The 21,503-nt window shown below is 28.7% G+C and overlaps 2 protein-coding genes across 8 annotated transcripts in view; both read left to right on the top strand.

The window, feature by feature from the left end:
* The window catches only part of LOC117238329 (zinc transporter 1), a 35,359-nt gene extending 32,637 nt beyond the window's left edge, over positions 1–2,722 (top strand). For 3 of the 4 annotated variants that reach the window (XM_033503179.1, XM_033503181.1, XM_033503180.1), the window contains exons 6-8: positions 170–348; positions 1,103–1,189; positions 2,233–2,722. In XM_033503179.1, the coding sequence (XP_033359070.1) occupies positions 170–348; positions 1,103–1,189; positions 2,233–2,652 (686 nt within the window). In that variant the 3' untranslated portion in view covers positions 2,653–2,722. The remainder of the gene's footprint in view (positions 1–169; positions 349–1,102; positions 1,190–2,232) is intronic. The other variant, XM_033503178.1, reaches the window with a different exon arrangement.
* Positions 2,723–10,495: 7,773 nt separating this feature from the next.
* The window catches only part of LOC117238328 (vascular endothelial growth factor receptor 1), a 63,915-nt gene continuing 52,907 nt past the window's right edge, over positions 10,496–21,503 (top strand). For 3 of the 4 annotated variants that reach the window (XM_033503176.1, XM_033503174.1, XM_033503173.1), the window contains exons 1-2: positions 10,496–10,782; positions 20,510–20,646. In XM_033503176.1, coding sequence (XP_033359067.1) covers positions 10,722–10,782; positions 20,510–20,646 — 198 coding nt within the window. In that variant the 5' untranslated portion in view covers positions 10,496–10,721. Of the gene's footprint in view, positions 10,783–10,899; positions 10,991–20,508; positions 20,647–21,503 lie in introns of those variants that run through there. The other variant, XM_033503177.1, reaches the window with a different exon arrangement.

Raw genomic sequence — 21,503 nt, 5'->3', positions numbered from 1 at the left:
TCAAAGAATATTTTTTCCTGTCTTACAAAGACATTTTTATTATATTAACATTAACTGTCGTGATTGATGCAACTGATTGATACAATTTTTATTCCATTCAAAATTGATCCAATTTCTAGCAAAGCACTTTTTAATTTGATCATGACATGCGTGCAAATTTTTATTATAGTGAAAGAATCTGGACTGATACTGCTGCAAACAATCCCTAATCACATAAACATTGATTCTCTGAAGAGAGAATTACTAGAAGCTTTTCCTGGTATCGTGAACGTACACGACTTACATGTTTGGCAATTAACAGGGCAGAAGATAATCTCTACGGTTCACATCATATTCTTGGATCCAACGGTGAGTTTCCTGCAGTGATGGGTTTAAGTACATCGCAAGTTGATTCGAACACTAACCAATTAAATTAAATTAGAGTCTTGAGAAAACGAACTGCCACTTTTTCAAGTTTTAAACTTGAACCTAAATGTAAAAGATTCGAATCCCCCACAAGTACTTTGACTGGTACTAAATAAAAATAGGTACTCTCACGTACAGGCAAACGCTAGTCCAAAACTATACCAGCACTTTATCAGAAATTTTTGGTTCGCTAAATTCATCTTTCTGGTTCGTTACAAATACAAACGTTCAAATAAAATTTATAGGAATCTTATTTATTGCCTATAATTTCTGGGGAATTTGTCTAGTTAAAAGAATTTAATGAAATTCTAATAATGGTAATGCCTTTCTGACTTTCATGTTTTTTTACTACTTGTAAGGGATTCAATTTTTTCGAACATCGAAGTGGTTATAAGTAGATTTTTGAAAGGTGCAAGTAGTCCTTCCAAGCTTCGAAATCAATTTGCGACGATCCAATACTTGACAAGCACCTTACTTACAATGGACGAACCATTATATAATCACGACATTGTCCATCTTTCATAATAAAAATACGAGTAGAAACACAGGTAACATACCTCGAAAACAGTTAATGCACGGGTAAATCTTAGTATTGGATTTGATTCCGATGAATTAGTCCATATCCGAACTTGATTCCATCATTAGTTTACTGCATTTAGTGGGTGTACTGAATAAGGAATAACACTCTGTTGCACAGGTTTATGCCAGTATTACCGACGAAGTAACAGCCTTTTTCATACAGATAGGAATAACTCAAGTTACAATACAGCCGGAATTTTATAAGGTATGTAAGCAAATATTTTTAAATAGACACGAATTGTAAAAAAGAATATTAAGAAATCAAACATGTATAAATATGGTGTAAAATGTAAATTGATATTAGATATCTACAAGATTATATATTATACCCATGTTAAAATTACGATAATTCGGCATATTTGTGACTTTCATACTGCTAAATTATTAATCCAATTATTGAACTACACATAAATGTTGAATTTTCGTGGTTAAGTGAAAAAAATCGTTCTCTTACGGATTGTTCGGATTGGTTCATATTTTGAGTTGTGTCGCTTTCGATGACTATTTGTTAGTGGTTGTAGTTTATAGCACTTTCGATTATTATTATTATTATGATTTTTATTAGCCAAAAACATAAAGAGCGATATTCAGAAAATTGTCCCAAGGAATTATGATAATTTTTAATATGTATATTTTGAATAAAATACTTTACATGGAATGTTTATTATATTTTCAAAAATAGCTATGTAAATTTGTACGTTGATATTCGTACGTTTTTATTCCTGGTATGATAAATGATTATTGTTTGCTTTCGGAAAATATATTTCTTTCTTAATGAAATTTTCCATTAAATATTTTTATTTCGTATTTTCTGTCGATTAATCTTACCATATAGTAAAAGTTTTCAAATATTATCATAACTTAAGATAATAATTTGTTGACATATATAAACTAAACTTAAAAAGTGACACAATTATAGTAGAAATATCACTTCACACAAATGTTGTAACTTGAAATAATTAAGATTTAGGTATTTGAGATCACTGAAAGATCATTAAAATTGCCACAACTCCATAGAATGCTGATTTTTATAGATCGAGAATGAATAAGAAGGAAATGCCATTCCCATTTTATGCGTGTGAGCATTATGTTTTTTCTTCTATAAATCTGATTAACAAAATATTGTCGTTGTATCCTATGTTCATTACTACGATATGTTAAATACTCAAGCAATTAACACTAAAGTAAAAAACAAAAAGAATCTTCCTTACTTTATTTTCCTTATTTTATTAATTCTTAATTTAACAGTTGAGACCAAATACGGAAAAAGCCGATTGCTTGATACGTTGTCATGGCGAGCACTGCAGTTCATCTCAATGCTGCTCGAAAGAAAAATTCATCGAAGATTCATGTTCAGACTTATCAACCAAACAACAAGCACAATCCATAAACAAGAAACTAGAAAAAAAGCAGGTTATTCCAGCTTCCACAAACATCGATCTAAAAAGATTTACTATCTATGACGAAGAAGGTTCAAAATCATGTCAATCGAACGAAAATTTGCCTGACGGACGTTCGTGCCAGCAGGGAGATGAAGATACATACAATAACAAAGATAAAGCGATTGATAACAGTCTTTATGCGATAAATGTAGTAAATGTTAACGATGGAAATTGTGTTTCGTGTATTACGAGTCACGATGAACAGAATTTAGAGATAGTATCTTAACTTTTAATCCTGCTGGAATCTGCGAATTTTCATATTTCAATTGTATTTATATTGAGTGAGAAATCCTGCATACCGATCTGTGTATTTTGTCCATACTGAAAACATTTTTTAACATTAGAAATATAATTATTGAATTTTTAGTTAAATGAATTTTTAATTGATTTCGTTTAATAAAATTTAATTTAATATAGATAACTATGATAAAATAATTAATTTAATTGTATATTTTACATTCTCAATGATAAATATTAATACGAGTAATAAAATAGGATGGAATTAGAAATTTAAAAATGAGGTGATCTAATTTTAAACAGTTATGGCCCTAATGATCCAATCTTAACAATCAATGTTGATTTTCAAACGAGTTATATATAGAGGTGCGAGGAAGTTTCCGGCAAAATAGATTTCTCACTCTATGGTCCAGAAACAATATTTTAATAAATATTACTAGACATCCCCAAAAGTTTGTAGCGTTTCTGATAATAATCGATATTAAGTTCTACTTTATATTTCAATAGAATGAAAGAAGGTTATTTACAATGGTTAAGAAAAGTATTTTCATTTATTAATATGAACAGAAAGACTGGAAACTAGTACTAAAGAAGCACTTAGAAGCTACTGATTATGTATTTCCATAAACTGAAAAGTACGAGGAATATATAATGCAATGATGTTATAAATATTATTTTTTTAAATTTACCTTGGAATTTATCACTATTTATATGATATCTGTATACATAACAAATAAATTTATGAAAATAAGTCACTTTTTTCACTAATCATTTATCCAAGTGACGAAGTTCTTAAATCTACAAAAATTGCGATTGATTAGTTTATCTTTTGAGAGACAATCCACGTATCCTAATGACTTGATATAATTTACATTGACATATTTACGATATGTTTATATCCAAGCATAACGACATCTTTATTGTTGAAAATTCCCAAACTGCTATTTATTGTACATTTATACAAAGCAGCCGATTTGTATCATTGTTGTATCAGTACATGTTACACACTTATTGCATATTATGCAATATTGTGTGCATATAAAATTATTATTGATGTGCATTTATGTGCATATTATATATCTTATGTAACTATGTGTCAATTTTTTTTTTGTAAGTGAAACTAAACAGATATGTGACAAATACAAATTTTTTCATGTACTAAATATTATAATGAGTACTATATTTTGGGTATTTTATATGTTTTATACATTATGTGTATTCTGTACATTTATAAATCCCCAAATTTTTCATAAATGATTAAAAATGTGAAGTTGTTGCGTGCGAAACGCTACCAACTTGCAGTTTGACGTGCAGTTTCACGAATCACCCGAAGGAAAGTCTCTGTATTAACAATTTTTGACACGCTATTACCGCTGCAAAAATAATAATCTATATTAATCTAGAGTCACAGTAGTTGAATTCGGGAGTCGATGGAACGATAAAACGGTTAATCATTAGCGATTGACAAAGGTGATAAGCGCGTATTATTGTTTATTCCACGTCTTGTGAGAGAAGAAGGGAAAGAAAAGATAGAAGAACAGAAGAAGATCGAAAGAAGGATCATCTAACAATCGCAACGATCAACAGTGGGTGGCTACATCGCGGCACTTGCTCAGCACCATATCCAGTCGTTACGCACCTGCGACCATGATGACTCGAGTACAAATCGGATTTTGGTTCGACTCCTTAACAAAAGTCATACATAAATTTTGTTATTATGTTATTATTAGTTTATTTACTATTTTTATGTTAATATTGTTATTATTAGTATTTAAAGTCATATTAATTGCAAGATTATTAGCGACTACTTTAGGTTAAACAATAAACATGTGTCATTGTGGTACTTGCGTACAAAATTTTAAAGGGCTTTGTTTTCAGCGTTAAGACGCTAGTATTCCAATGCTTCTGTACGTATATGCAGAGTAAATAACAATGATTTTTGGAACAATCGGAGACATGTGAGACCTACAGATTTAGATGGATTCCAAATCATCAGAAATCACGTTGAAATAAGTACAACAGAAATAAATAATACAATTACGAATAAGTTAAGTCGCATTTTTGCAACTTTTTTGCAAAGCTCTGCAAAGCTAGCATGGCTTTAACAAATTTTATTGCCTTAGAAATTGAAAATGAATTGAAAATGTTTTCTATTCTGTTAAGTGCACGATGCTGCTCTTCGTATTGATGACAACTTGTATGAACCCGTTTAACGTGTTTTGGTAATTTATTTGATCAAACATTACAATAATTGTCTTTTAAAATATTGCACTGAACGGTACTTGTCAGCAACTGAAAATTAGACAAAGTGATTGTAATTTATTGAAACACAAACAGTATATACCAGAATAACTGTAAGAATATTGTTCGATATCTATTACTAAATATTTTTAAATTTTATTTTATTTATTTATGATCGCATCCATCTCTGAGGGTATTAGTTACTAGTTAGGTTTCACCTTCCATATACGCACAAGATTTTTACGATTTACAGATTTTTCGAAGTGTTATGTTCATGGTGAGGACGAGTGACAAATGACAGATATAATCAGTTGCAACACGGAACCGTCTAGACAGCATATTCACTTAATTTTAAATCAGATTTAAAAAATTTTTTAAATTTTAAGTTAAATTATTGTAAGTTAATTTAAGTATATTTACATATATAAGTTACTATGTACAAATATATATATATATATACATATACATATTAATATAATGTATTATATCATATATATTATATAATTGTATATTTATATATGTATATGTATATATGTATTTCATATATATTTTTGTGCAGTGATCAGTAAGAATTCGTTAACTTTGAAATAACAAATTAGTTTATATCTATAAGAGGATATATGAACACAACCCGCAATTTAATATTATAAGACGCACGGATTGAGACGATAAGCTTGTATAATTTGTATATTAGATTAATCTGGTATTGGATAAACAAAAAGGCGTACGATATAATGGACATATTGTGTATAGTAGATATCAATTACAGTATATGTGTTGATTTTGCTAGATTAGTTGGTTTATGTCTTTTAGGAATTGTAAGAAGTGGTTCACTCTTTCCTTCTTATTTATGACCAATTCAAGATTACTTAGAATGCTATAGTATCTTTTTTGTTTTGATACTTTCAACAATTAATTACAGTTTTGCCTGAAAATAAGTAACACGCTCGAGATTGGTAAGTTGCTTATTACAAGACATAAACCAGTTGTATATTACAAGGCAACATGTAATATACAGGTTATTCGGCTACATGCGTAAAAAAATTTAAGGAATGATTTTTGAAGCTCAAATAAGATGGAAATCGATAATTAAAAAATTGCTTTTTCTGCTTTTTTCTAGTTATTGACAATTAAAAATGAAGCGACATATTCCTGTGCGCGAGCAAACTTCCTTACACGAACGAAAGTAGGTGAGCCTAAGCAGCGAGATGCACAAGTATCCTCAAATCGAACGATACTTGGGCAGCAGCTTACTTCGCATAGGTAGAGAAGAAAATTATGACATTTGAAGACGTAAATCATCCTGCACGATGTTCTGTAAGAAAAATTGTAGATTAAACATTATACCTGCCTACTCATTAAAATCCATAACAACGTATGGAAAACCGCCTCATGGAATTTTCGAGTAAAGAGAATTAATGTTTCCTCTAATCCTTTGCCTCCATAAATAATTAAGAAATAATAGCACATATAAAAAATGTTTACACAAATTTCATACACACACCGCGATTGTCCCGTTCGCGGGTAAATTTTTCTACAGAAAAATCACATACAGTATGTGAAATTGATATTTCACCTCAATGAGTCGTAATTCACGATTCAGAAAGTTCGAAAAAGAGCAGAAAACGATCGTTATCGAATTCGGGATCTGATGGAAGAACAGAACCTAAACGCAAGAACGAACACATCCGCAAGATGAAGTGGTTGGTGAACTGATTGGATCGTCGATCGTAATTACAAGTACTACAACTTTGTAAATTTCTGATTCATTAAAGAATGATTTAGTTGTCTGCACATGGGTGAGACGTATGGATTGGCGAAATAATTTGATTGTGACGGTCGATCGGTATTACTCAGACTGATCACAGCTTGTTGTTAAATCGTGATATGATATACGCACACAGGTTATGAAAACCTGGATGAAGATATAAGAGGGAATGATCCAGTTCTTTAGTAAAATTATTTAAGGGGACTGTGCTATAAGAAACGCGCTCGGAAAAACTATGAGAAGAGTATTGTTCAAAAAATTCAAGTAATCGTGGAAATTCGATATTACGATTTGAGACGAGGCTTTAATCGGTATGGCAATCGATAGGATTGATAATGATAAAATCGAGTTGACTATGTAGCCTGGTCAACAAGTAGTCGCCAACGAATCATATTCATATACAATGTCGATACTGACGAGCAGACCCAATGCAAACGAACATCAACATACATGAGAAACGCAGAAATCATGTTTGATTACGGTCGTGAAAATAAATAGATAGAATAAAAATGTATAGAGTATAAAATAATATAAAATAAATAAATAAATTACAGAATAATATATAATATAAATAATATACTATAAAATATAAAATATAGATGATATAATATAAAGTAATAGTATAAAAACGTAAAAAAAATTTTCCGTCGAACAGTACAATGAAAGGATCTTGCAGCGTGGAGCCACGGCGAATATACCTCGTTTGTGATGGAACTAAATAGGTTCTTGTATATGCTAGCGTGGAATACTTTCAGCACTTGGCCGCATGGTGTAGCACCTATACTGTGGAACAGCTAAACCTACGGGCGTGAGTACTCTCATTTCCTCTCTATATATATTAAAGACACTATCGCAATCAGAAGAATCACGGAATGTACGTTATCTGATTATCGTGAAAGTTTAAAATCTAGAATATAGGTTTGCGATCAACTAATATTCACAGTAATGAATTTTTCTACATCCAATATAAAGCCTATATCTTTTTCTTGCAATAAATACAGTTTAAATATTGAAATTGCTTTCTTATTGTTACAAAACCTTCAATTGTTAAAAATTATTTCTGTCAACATAATTATGTCCTGTATATTACTCTCCTGTAAACTTTTCCCAAGACTTTTTCCAATCTATATTTTCTTCTTTGAAATGTTTGAAAGAAAATATATAATGTAGATAAATATAGTGGATAAATTTTCAATATCAATATATTCATAAATGAAGCTTCATACAATAAAATGTTTGAACATTTAACACAGGTTGCACTAATTCATAAGTGGCAATTACGTTGACCCCTAAATACATTACAATATGAGTTTAATAGATTATGCTATTGCCACTGATAGATAGACGACCAGAAATAATCGCAATGTTAAATAATTTTATACAAAGTGGATGAATATTTGATATATTTAATACCCAGGGAAATTATGAAATCATTTTCTAACATTCTCAATTTGATGAAATCAGAAATAGGAATGCTATTTTAGTGATACTAAGTCTACTTTACTTAAAACATCCTTTAAACTTAAAACAGTTATAGTGTCTGTGTTTTGTATTCGTATAATTAGTGGGCTTTTAAACATTTATGGGAAATTTAAAAGTATAAAATGGGCAGAATTCACATAATGTGTAAAAATGTATAAAATATACAATAGTACTCCTTAGCACACGATAGATAGATCATTCTAACTAAAGATGAAAAACGATACATTTAAAAAGATAAAAAACATACTATGTAGAATTATTTGTATAATTATCTTTACAGGTTCAAATTTGAAAACGGAATAACATCTTTATTTATTATTACCAACATTAAAAAATGACAATTAATAAAAAGCTATTGAGAAAAAATTAATTTTTGTTTAAACGGAAAACAGTAGAATGCATCATTACATTTTTAAGAGATTTTTCAAAAAATTAAATGGTTAAAGAATATTAATTTTTAGGTGTTCTAGTTAGAAATAACTATTATACATAATATAAACATTATATAATAACAACTTTTAGTTACCGGTATTCATTATCAATAACGGAGATGGTTTTAGTTATCATAACCATTATTACCAGCTTACTTAGCATATCCGCTATTCATATTAATCAATATGAATAAATGGAAATTTATTTGTTTATCAGTAACCATTATCGACGATGAAAACTTTTTTCTGATTACTATAGACCGATTTAACTAATAATGTTATAGAAGATAGAATCCTCTATCCAACAAGTACGGTGGAACTCCCTGTAACATGGCAGACACGTTCTGCTTTATGCGAATTCTTAATGTTATATGGGATCTACAGCGCAAGAAGTAAAATAAATTCTTTTTTGAAGCAACATTGCTAATTCTGCATACAAATAACCTCACATAATAGGTGAAATGTTCCTTCTCGTAAAAAGGTTAATACGTATGTATGATCTTTGTGTCAAGTTCAAAAACCCATATATTTGCATGTGAAGAATGAGTCAATTTTGAAAACAGGTACAGAAAGCAAGAACAATAAATCAATTATTATCTTATATGTTTAAGGCAATAATATGCCTCTGCACCTCTAGAATTTGCCATCGTGTAAATATATATAAGGCCTTTTTTAAGGCAATTTTGCAATCTCATTACACGAACACCGCGCTAAGCGGTATTCTATTGTATGTAATTGTTTTTAACGCATAAGGAATAGAGTAGAGCAGCAAACAGTATTCACATATATCCTTATATCTTTTGTCAATATTTTTTGTAGTCACTACATATCTATTGACGAAAAATATTCACTTTAGACACTTTAAAAGCAACTAGACACTAAAAATATTTCATTGTATCAAGCAGCGCGAACATTAGTAAATATTAAATAAAAAGAATGTATGTACGTAGACTTACACATCAAAGTTTTCGAATAAAAATTCTGTGTACCATAGATAAACACCTTTATATATTTTTGGTGAAATTAAATAACTGATATTTATGTTTAATCATGAAAGCCTACGTTACTCTACATATACCTATCAAATTATGTGTACCTGATTTACCAAAGAAATTAGAAAGGCACTTTGTTACAAAATTATTTATGCTTACGTGGCAACAGTTTTATTACTATACACATTATTACTAATCTTTTTTAACAAAAATTAGAATATTTACTTCATAAAATTCTTGAGATAAAATTACGGTAGAAATTACGAAATCTTCAATATTTCTAATGCCAAGGAAATTTCAGGATATTGTTGATGTTTACGTAAGGGGAGGAGGGCTAAGCATAAAATTATAATATAATATTAAGCCTACTAGTTTTATAACTTCATGCGGATATAACAGATGTATGTAATTGTTATAATATTGTAATTTATATCTTTTACTTAATAAAACTGAAAGTAAATAAATTACGTTATATTTTAACAACGTTATATCTTAATCTGTCAAAAAAGTTTGTAAAGCTAACGTTTTTATTATAATTTATTTGAGGAGCGCATGTAAACTTTTGTGATTGATGATAGATATATCAAATAAAACACAAAATATATTTATTCAATTAAATAATTTATTTTCTAAGTATATTATTATCGAAATAACGTTATTTAAGATAAAGGAACAAAGCAAATAACAAATAAAGTCAACATTTCAATTTGAAAAATTATTTAAATGAAAGCTTGTTTTGATAATACTCAATCGTAGTAGAAATCGTCATTGGCGACTTCGGAGCTTCGATTCACGCGATTAACTTTGATCATTGAAGCAAATGAAGGAGAAGAACGTCGTCTCCTGGATGATGTCGTCACCGATAACTCAGAGAACGAGGAATCGGTCGGGGTGGGGCTTTGTTCATGGAATCGTGGACGTGCGTAACCCGTTTGTTCGCTCGATTCTTCAGTGAGAAAGCGCGCGTGGAATGTTTTAGTCGTGTAGTATCGTGTATTCGTTCCAACGAGTGGTTCCATGTGAATGAGGTTGCCTTACTATATAAGTGTTTCTTTACAAAAATATAAAATGACAGGAGAAAGAGAAAGAGAGAGTATAGAGTAAATAAATAAGAAGGTGCACAGCGTGATAATAAATAGAGAAGATGAAAATGGTACAAGTTTCAAGATCAGTCGTGTTACTCGTTGTCCTCGTGCTGCATCGAGGTAAATGCTGTTTTGCTTGTCGTCTATATTCCCCTGGCGATCGATTCGTTGTTCAGTGAGGTGTCACAATCACGTGGTCACCATTGAGTCACGCTTGTGAAAACAGGTTACTGTTACGTGCCACATGTCGTCGTAACTTCAATCGCATACCTGTGGGCCCCACTACACAATAATTTACTACATTACTACACAAGGTGTTCCAGTAATCATGGTACAATCGGTAAAAACGTAATTCTACGTGAAAAAATTCAGTGAAAATATAGAATAACATTTTTTCATACAGCGCGACGCTTTGTTTTCGATAAAATCAAATTTAGAAATTTCTTTGTTATATCTGAACTTATCTAACTAAATACCGGCTAGATATAAGTAAACAAGAAGGTCATTCTACGAAAAAGAATAAGCGAAAAATAACATTTTTCTGCTTAAGGTCTCATTTCCAAGAAAATAGTATTTGAACATGCTTAGTTAAGAATTGGCTTTGCCATGCGTACTTGATAACTTTTCTAATTTCATTTCTTCAAATACGAAGCGTTCTATGAAAAAATTTTATTTTATATTTTCGACTTACCTTTCCACATAAAATCGCCTCCCTGTCAATTGTACCATTATCACTGGGATACTATCATTAATAGGACACTGTACAATTAATAAGAACTAGATCGCGGATATTTGTGACATTTAGATTCTATGATATTGTGCAAATTGCTTATATTCCAGTATCACCTTTTAGGCTTAAATGTTGATTGTTTCCTTTTTTGAATGTAATACAAATTTTAATGAAACTGTTGTAAGTGCTCAAGTTTTGTTAAGTTAGTTGATTAAATTTTATCCAAGATACTTTTTCCTCGTATTTTGCCTTTCTTCATATTGAGATTTATAATTAGGAAACAGTCGTAAGAGAATTGAAAAAATAAAACTTTAATCTTATATATATATTTATGTATTTATGTATTTATTTATATATATATATATATATATGTATATATATATATATATATATATGATGATGATGATGATGATGATAATAAATTATATATATAAATGATCTATATATATATATATATAGATCATTTATATATATAATTTATATAATATATATAATATAATATAATATATATATAAATTCGACATTCGACTATCTTTGTTATATTAGCAAAGTTTAAAACAGAACTGAAAAAAACATATATATCTATACATACTGAACATATATACTGAAAAAACATATATGTATATGTAGATATATATATATGTTTTTTCAGTTCTGTTTTTAACTTTACCAATATAACAAAGATAGTCGAGTTTCATACTCATAACGTTAATGAAACTTCAAAATGTTCGACACAACATAATATATTCATAAAGGATATTTAAAGCCGCGAATATTTTTATAGACCTGTTTATGCAATAATGTAAAATACCATTTATACCAATCTGTTGGGGATAAGCTGATTCGTATAATCAGGTCATTCGTGTACTGTATGGATGTAGTACAAGTTCATTCAATTTTCCCTTCTTACAGTATCTGTGATTTTTCGGACAGCTAATAGAGTTTACATTCATATAAATGGATTCCACCAAACATTTGCTCATAAATATACATATAATAATGTTTCGAACCTTATGATTTTGGAAATGAATTTGTGAACACAATAATCGTCTAATTAATTAATATCACGTAACATAAATATAAATAAATAAATGAACAAAAATTAATTCGAGTAATAAAAAAATCGAGAAAAATCATTTCGATACATACAAATAGACACAAATACATTCCATTCGTTCATGTAATTGGTATGAGTGGTACTCGGTAGTTCAGATAATAGAGATTCAGTCAGCGTTCAGTTATTCAGGCATTAATTGTAAATAAAATTTCGTTCACATAGTTAAATGTAAAATACTTAACGAATTAATATAAACCAAGTTCTACTATACAGTAGAACATTATATACATAACTTTAGAACTTATAGACAGTAGTAGAACTTATATACAGAACTTTATATACATAAAGACAGACCAATCTAAAAAAAACGTTTGAAACCACTATCGCATGAATCATACAATACTTTGGAATGTTTTTTCCTGATTCGCAGATATACTAGTTTCGATTGGACTCTCTCGTACTTGAAACAGGAGAACTGTGAACAGAAACGTGTAGTTAATGCGTAGCAATCATGCAAATTACATACGAGAAGCATTTGAACATTATCTGTTTCTTAACGAATCATCAAACTCGTGATGCTTTGCACGTTACAATAGGCAATAAATCAATGATATAATTTACGAAACGAAAGCTTTCTGAGATTATCATTTGATTATTGGAAATGTTTCAGTAAACATCTTTCAGTGGCATTTTCGTAGAATGTAATTGGAACGTTCAATATTTGTTTTGATTAAATATTTACAATTAATGAGAAATGTTAAAGATATTCCTAGATATATTCGTTTTCATTGTTACATAGAAAGTGACATTATATAGAAAATGATTTGTGCATTTGAATCATGTAGAAGCTATATTGACTAACTCAAAAATTGAAAAATAGAATGATTATATCCCATTATTGCAAGCATTATTTCTTCAACTTATCCTGAAATTTACTGTTATTTATATTACTATATGATTAGTAATATTTTATATTAATATTAATAATCATGTTATTTATAAATGAAATTATGGAAATACCATATTTATTTTTTAAGAATTAAATATCAATTGTATATTGTACTTGAATATCGTAATTGAGAAATTAGTAAAAAATGGAGTTGAGATCAGTTTTGCTTCTAAGGAATTTATTTATCTACATTCCCGTTGATTGATCCCGAGTATGGGACACCTATTATTTTCATTCGAATAGTGATAATTAAGAAATTATTAAGAAAACTATTAATCGATCACAATTTCATATTCATGCAAAATTGCAATCCGGAACACATAACGAAAGTTTGTCAAAACTATTTTCAAAAGTTGCAACAATATAGTAATTAATTACATGACCCACATATTTTCCTGGCCTATTTAAAAAATTTGAAATAAATTAGATAGAGAACGCGAAAGAATCTACAGAAACCTAAATCTGTATTGTAAAACCATTCATAACATGCGTAGGATCAAGTAACAAAAAAAGATTAATATGAATATCAAAATTGATCGAAATATATTATTATATATATTATATATATTATATATATATTATATATATATTATATATATTATTATTATATATATCGGTCAAAACCGTAAAAGATATAGAAAAGGAAAGAAATTAATTTTATCCTACCAAGTTCTAATGAGATTATTAAACATAATCTGGAAAAATGTTGAGACAGCCAATCTTTTAATTCTGTTTCAAAGAATTGTTCTGTATTAATTAATGAAGGTTGTACTTTATGTCAAATATATTCTTTAGAGAAAAGGAAATAAAAGTTAAAAGTAATTATTTCGAAAACTTCCACCATTTCAGATATCGATGATTTTTTAATATGTTATTGGAGGCATCTGAACAACTTTTTCGTATACACGAAATATGTTTTATTGTTAGTTTTCGCAAAAAATTGTCGGTACAACCACAGTGAATTCTGGCTATGATTCTGCGTCCGTGACAGCGTATGCGTTAAATATTGATTGGGGTTAGGCAGCATCACGGTGTGGTGACCAGATAAAATAACGCTTAATCCGAACCTAATTCTTATCAATTGTTTACAGTTTATATAGGTTGGGTCATCCGCTGTCACGGACATTATTTGTAAACAATTATATGCAGAATTCATTGTAGTGATACCGCCAGTTTTTTGCAAAGATCTCGGAAACTAAGAGTCCGACGATAACACGCAAAGGAAAAAGTTGTTCAAAATGTTGATTTTTGCAATATATTAAAAAATCATCGAAATCCAAGATGATTGCAGCTTTCTAAATAATTATCGTAGAATATATCAACATAATTAAGAAAAGGAATTGACGAAAAGAAGAAAGTAAATGAAAACTTCTTATAGTTTGTATTATTATGGTCTACTATTATATAAGTAATTTGCTATTAAACATTTCTTATATATAATTACTGCTTTAACAGCTTTTTCTAAAAAATTATATTAAAAAAATGAACAATCTGCGTTGGCGCGGAATAATTTCAATTGAAGTACACCATCAAACATACAAATATTAAAAATATACAAAAAATTGTCGATAATGATTAACCAAAGGTTTCGAGTACCAAATTGTAACTTTGTTTTACAAATGGTCGAAATGTATTAAATCTGTTAAATTACAGTTTGATTAATATTATTTTCAGGCAAGATATAAATATTAAATGTTTTATTAAGCCATTTCATCTACAACATACATATATATTATGTACTCATAAAGTGGTTAGTTGTAAATATCTCCAAAGAAAGTGGTTGTGACTAATATTGTAAACTACTCATTTCATTTAGGTCGAAATAATAGTTTCACAGTAATCAATTACGATGTTTCATCGGAATGCAACATGTATCCCAATGAAAATTGACAAATTTATTATTTGTAACGTAAACGATAAAATTTATTATCGATATTCAGTCGTGTGAAAGAAGCGTTAAAAAGATGATATCTATTGACATGAATTCGTGAAACTAGCGATGAGTGATTACATCAAGTTCAATATATACTCATAAATCTGAATAAACTCAAGATTCACTTCATACAGTTAAAATATTATGTCATATGTAGATTGCAGATTTTTATGCATTTCTGAATAATTTACAAAAACTAAATGTAACATTTAGAAAAACTAAACTTGAAAAAATTCGGCTATGATATAAAATATTCAATTTTTAATGGATAAAATAAATTTTTTGTCTAAGTTCTATTAGATGGTAGTTCGTTTTAGTATATTTATAAAAATGTCAATTATTATTTTTGTTCTATTGGAACAAAATGGATCGTACATATTCAATAAAATAATATAAAAATAAAATGTTGTACAACTGTTACTTCCTAATAAAACGAAAGAAACTTTTGGGACCACCTAATACATTCGATATACAGTAATGTGTTCAAAATATTGAACATAGTTTGGAGTAATGTCTATAAAAGCAATACTTTTGTCCATGAAATGTCGAGTATTAGGTAACGGAAATCGTAATAGTAATTATTTGAAAATGGCACAAAACAGGCCATTATCAAATAATTAATAAGATAAAGCAGCTCGATTTAAAATACGAAGAATAAGTTAACAAAAGTGATACAATTGACATCACAATCTAGAATCCAGAATATGCTTACTTTGTACATTTTGATGATGGTTCATTCCGGAAAAAAACAATTTTGTTGCTACTCGATCACAAAAATTGGCCATCTAAATTCATTCATGAAAAGTGGCATATCCCAAAATATATTAACAGCTTATACTTATGCTAATACTGAAATAACATTAATTGAAATGGAAGTTCTTTCTGTCTAACTGAAATCCGAAAAAAAACGATGCAATTTAAATTTATGAACAAAGACGTGTTTACAACGAGATCAGTTACATGAGTTCGAAACTACGAGTTCCTTATCAGAAATTCACCATTCGCTTAAAATCGCTTTTCTGAACTACCTTCTTAAATAGTGACATTCAATAAAATTGATCCCATTTATCGTTTGTAATTCTATAGAACTTTACTTAGCTTTAGCTTTAATATTTGCGATGTTGAAAATCAGTGTGTGAAAATTTTGTAAATATATACTTGGCAAGTATAATACAACACCTTATTTTCCGATCAAACGTCTCTTTAGCAGTTTCTACACTTTATTTTCATATTATCAAATTTTTCTAATCATGTACAAGTACTATTAAATGACAGGAAAATGTGTGCCAATCCCTTCTCAAGCTATTATATATCTATCAAGCGAATCTTGTGTATTGGATTTCGATTTATTAGTATCTATATATGAATATTGGTTATTAAAATTGAACACATCACTAGTAATAAAACGCTTTTGTGGGATATAGCACAGTTTTGTTCGAATTAGATAAAACGATATCATTTTTACTGTTTTTCAACATTTTTTACAAATATTAATATTTCTATCAATTTTAATTTTGACTTATGCCACTTTTAAAACAACTATATAATATGTTCTTAAGGGACCTAATATAATCGATAATATTGTCAATATCAGCAAATATTAAATGTTATTTAAGATAAAATAATAAAGAAAATAATAAATAGAATAAAAATTTTTATTTCAACAATTATATGGATAGAAGTTGATCTGACGTGCTGATAATTATTCGGATTTTTTGTTTATTCAATCGATGGTAATCTGTGTGTCCAAACAACAGAAAGGCACTATATATCTTATGCTATTTAATCTTCGAGAGGCCATTCGTTTTTCTCCGTTCTTTATCATTAGTAGGTTGAACAGTTCTTATCAAGACTTCTCAATGTACAACAAATCCCACGACTTGTGTGTACACAAAAATTCATGTTTTACATTATTTCCAGCGTTACCTTAAAGCTGCTATCAACTAATTACTAAAAATTATTTAAATCGACTTAATTTGACAAAAACAATACACATTTCTCTTTTAAATTTGCTGTTTATTTAATAAATTATTAGTTTGAGATTCTATTATCACTGGTTATTATCAGTGTAAAAACTTTTAAGGTAAAAGTTGTGTCAATTAAGTTTGTTTCAATGAAATATTCTAATAATTGTTTATTATTAAACAAAATGGTTGCAAACGATTATTTAAATAATGTGTCATTTTACTTGGCTATACATATAACTTCGCAATAATTATACGTCTAATTTATTTGAAAAATTATTAGAAGAAAGCTATCAATGACATACGAAGGTCTACTTTTCTACGATATGTCTCACTTTTTTCATAAGTATAGTGATACACCTAAAAGTGCAGTGGCATCTTTTAAGATAAAAATCTATAATTTATATTCGATATCTACTTTATATTAGATTTCTCTAAATATTAAGTATTCTGCGAAAAAAATATTGAAACACTTGTGTCTTAAAACGACTACCTACAAGGATTTTATTTTAATTTTGTACATATATAGGTACTTATGCGGTACATACATTAAATTTGACGACATAAGCCCTTTTACCCTATAAGGCGAGAAAGATTCGAGCAAGCTATCAAACTTGAACATGTTTGAACTGTGGAATCTTACTTTTGCTATTTTATGTTTATTATGGAGCCATTTAATACATACAATTTTGATTACACAATTTGCTTCATAAGTTAAAAAGTTATAGACCTAAAATCTTAAGTATGCAGTTTTTTATGGGTTTCTGAATACCTAAGTATTATTACCACAATAGCTTTTTACGTAGAATCTTTCAAGTAATTGATATACACAGAAGTAAATATGCATCTCTGCTTAAAAATTTGCGCTTTTCAAATGCACTACTGCGTTTGTAAAAGACGGCATTTCAGTTATTTGTATCACTCTATATAACATAAAATAAGTGATATGTATATGTATTTGTACATTAGATATACTCTGTATATTCGACAAATCATAAGATAAAAAGTGCACTTGAAAATTATTACACTTGAACATCAAAGACGTCTTTTAATATTTCATTACTAACATTGATTCACCTATGCTATCACGATATAATGTAAAGATTATACACGCATATTTCTTCTTCTGGTGATAAACAAAAATTATACAGATATTGTAAAGAATATCATTGATGGCAAAGAATGTATTTTGTCTAATAATATCTGTCTATTGAAGAATAACTTTTCCAAAAGCGTTTTTCTCGTTAGCGTTCACTTGCGATTTATTTATTCGCTTTTCTGATGGAACGAGTCTGTTGGTTGATAATGTGGCTGCATTATCAGAAGAGGAAAGAAAGGACTTCCTCCCAAGGGACGGTTGTACATATATGCGCAGAACCGAACTCGCGTGGTACATGTGCGTTTTTACTGTTTTTATGTAGTAAAAGGATACCAGCAAGAATGAAATGGAACCGATTATCCGCAGGATATTGTGGCTAAGAAAAACCGGCTTCGTTTTAAAATATTTGTTACTCATCTTCCTATCCGAATGTGACTTACGAAAGTATTTGAACATTTATTATTAGCACAGAAAATATTGATAATTATTCGGAATAGGAGTGACTTCATCGAATGCAATGACATTGAAATATATTGTTAATATCAACATTTTAAACAACTTTATCCTATACATATAATCGCCGCTTGGCTTTATTTTATAAATTATAAAGCAATTTATATTTAATACTATGTGTATCACTCAACAATTTATTTTATAAATTTTTGTCGCGTAAATGTAAGCAATTTTTCAACGCCGGCAGATGTATTTGTTATATTTTTGACCAATTGAAGATCAGAATAGAGTGCAACATTCCATGTATGTAATAACTGATTCATCGAAAATTATTTCACGCTAATGTTGCCACTAGAACGGATATCTACTACTCTGACCCTTGTTAGCTTATAACCCATTGATTTTTCTTTTTCATTTATACAATATTAAAAATAATTATCTCTCTAGTGAATGAGTTAAGTTTAGATTTAGCTATATAAAAAGGTGGAAACTTACTGCTGAATCAAGATTAATCGTAACCTAAATTTAACTAAAGCCTTTTGTGGATACCTTGGAATCTTGATAACCTTGTTCGCATTGATAACCTATGTCTAAGTTATTGAAATTAGTAATGATGTTCCTGTTCCGAATAATTATAATTAACAAGGAATTCACTTGGATAGTATTATTTTAGACAAATATTTTTCGGAAAATCCGAAAAGTGTTCGACTCTGGTTGTGAAATCTATGTATGTACAGGAAAACTTTGTCGGGAACAAACAGGTTCCTATAGGTAACCAGGTCGTGCATATGATTAAAAGTCCACTTAATTCTTTTCACTATCTATGGTTTTTCGTTCAGATAATATATATATATTATCTATATATATAGTTCAGATAATATAGTTCAGATAATATATATATATATATATATATATATATATATATATATATATATATGAACTATTTATATATATATATATATTATCTGAATATATATATTATATCCTATATATATTATCTATTATATCCTATATGATATATCCTATTATATATATATATATAATAGGAGTTCATTTTTATATAAATTTCGATTGGTGACATGATCCCATCATAATGCGTAACTGTTGCGTATCTTAAAGACTTTGAATATGAATTTGAGCACGTGTAGTTACGAATCGTGTAATTAATTCAACTTTATGGTTCATTAAGTTTCTAACAAAGATATAATATTGGGAAATGTATTTGGACAATTGATACGATATATTAACATGAAATTAATTAAATGCTTTATGAAGAATAGAATGATAAATGGTATATATACAATATAAGATTGAACTAATTTTAATACATTGAAATGATAAAGAAAAATGGAAATAATAGATGTATGGGAAAAAAATCATTTGGCTAAATATTGTAGATGAATTAAAATAAATGTAAATAAATAATAAATATTATAAAGAACAAATTTACAAATAATAAATGTAAATAATATGTTTATGAAATTGCAGTAACGTTCGATAGTAGTTTAGATAACAAAAACTCAGATAGAGTTCAGTTAATCAAAGACTATGTAAGTAAAGCTTCGTTTATATAGAGTTTATATAAACGGAGTTATATTACTTATTTGCTTTTTCGATAAATTTAGGATGTAATGTACAAGATTTTTTTATTTTTTTTATTAGCAAGATCAGCAGAGGATGACATAACTACGATAATGGAAGCTGACGATCTTCTTATAAATGAAAGCGACCCTTTAGAGATTAAGTGCACAGGCCACGAAAGGATTTCTTTCATTTATCCTCAAGACTCAAGAAATGCGGTAAGTTTATAAAAAATAATTGATGTAATAGTACCACCTCTAGGAACAAACTTCCGAGTAAACGCAATAGCTTTAAACTATCGAAAGATATTGAACTGTCTGAGATGTGAAATGTTATAATTAGACCGCGAACTTCTATACATTTATGGAAAATTTGCAGGTGAAAAAATGCATTGAATATACATAACACGAAAAAATATATACAATATAAAAGATTCTATCCGATATCTTAGATTCTTCAACTACCATGTTATTTTTTTTTGTTTCTCCTGTTTCATAATTCTATCATTCTTTTTATTCTTTCTACTTTAGCATTTAGCTCGCCTTCTCATCTTCTTCTATCTTCCTTCTTATCCTTCTCTCTAAATCATCTAGCTTCTATCCAATGATTTTGTTATTATTGTGACCCTCTTTTTTCTCGATTTTAGTCTCTTGTTCTCGAATTGTTTAATTATATCTAACATCTCTTTTCTCTCATTTTCCAACGATCTTTTCATTTCCTTTCTTTCTCGTCGTCTGTTTCAAGTCTTTCAATTCTTGTTCCATTGAACAATTTTTTTACCTCATTCTTCCTCTCAAACCTTAAATTTCGTTGATCAAACCTGCTATGGACGTTAATATTTCTACAATCTCTCTGTTTTTTTAATTTCTTTCCCTGGTGCTCTTTTTATTCTTATTCTTATTCTTATCTTCTGTATTTTCCACATTTTTCTTCGTTATTTCCGTCTCTCCTTTTTGTCCTTTTTTCAGGTAGTACTTTTTTCTTCTCTTATACTTCACTTGGATTTTTTCCGATTTTATTTAAAAATTCATCTAACATGCCTGTCTCTGTAACATCTTTCCTTGCCTGTTTCTGT

The sequence above is a fragment of the Bombus vosnesenskii genome, unplaced genomic scaffold (assembly GCF_011952255.1).
Source record: "Bombus vosnesenskii isolate JDL3184/JDL3185 unplaced genomic scaffold, Bvos_JDL3184-5_v1.1 scf7180000013449, whole genome shotgun sequence".
Taxonomy (NCBI): Eukaryota; Metazoa; Arthropoda; class Insecta; order Hymenoptera; family Apidae; genus Bombus; species Bombus vosnesenskii.
Note: the sequence above shows the minus strand (reverse complement) of the source record. Positions and strands in the feature narration are given on the sequence as shown.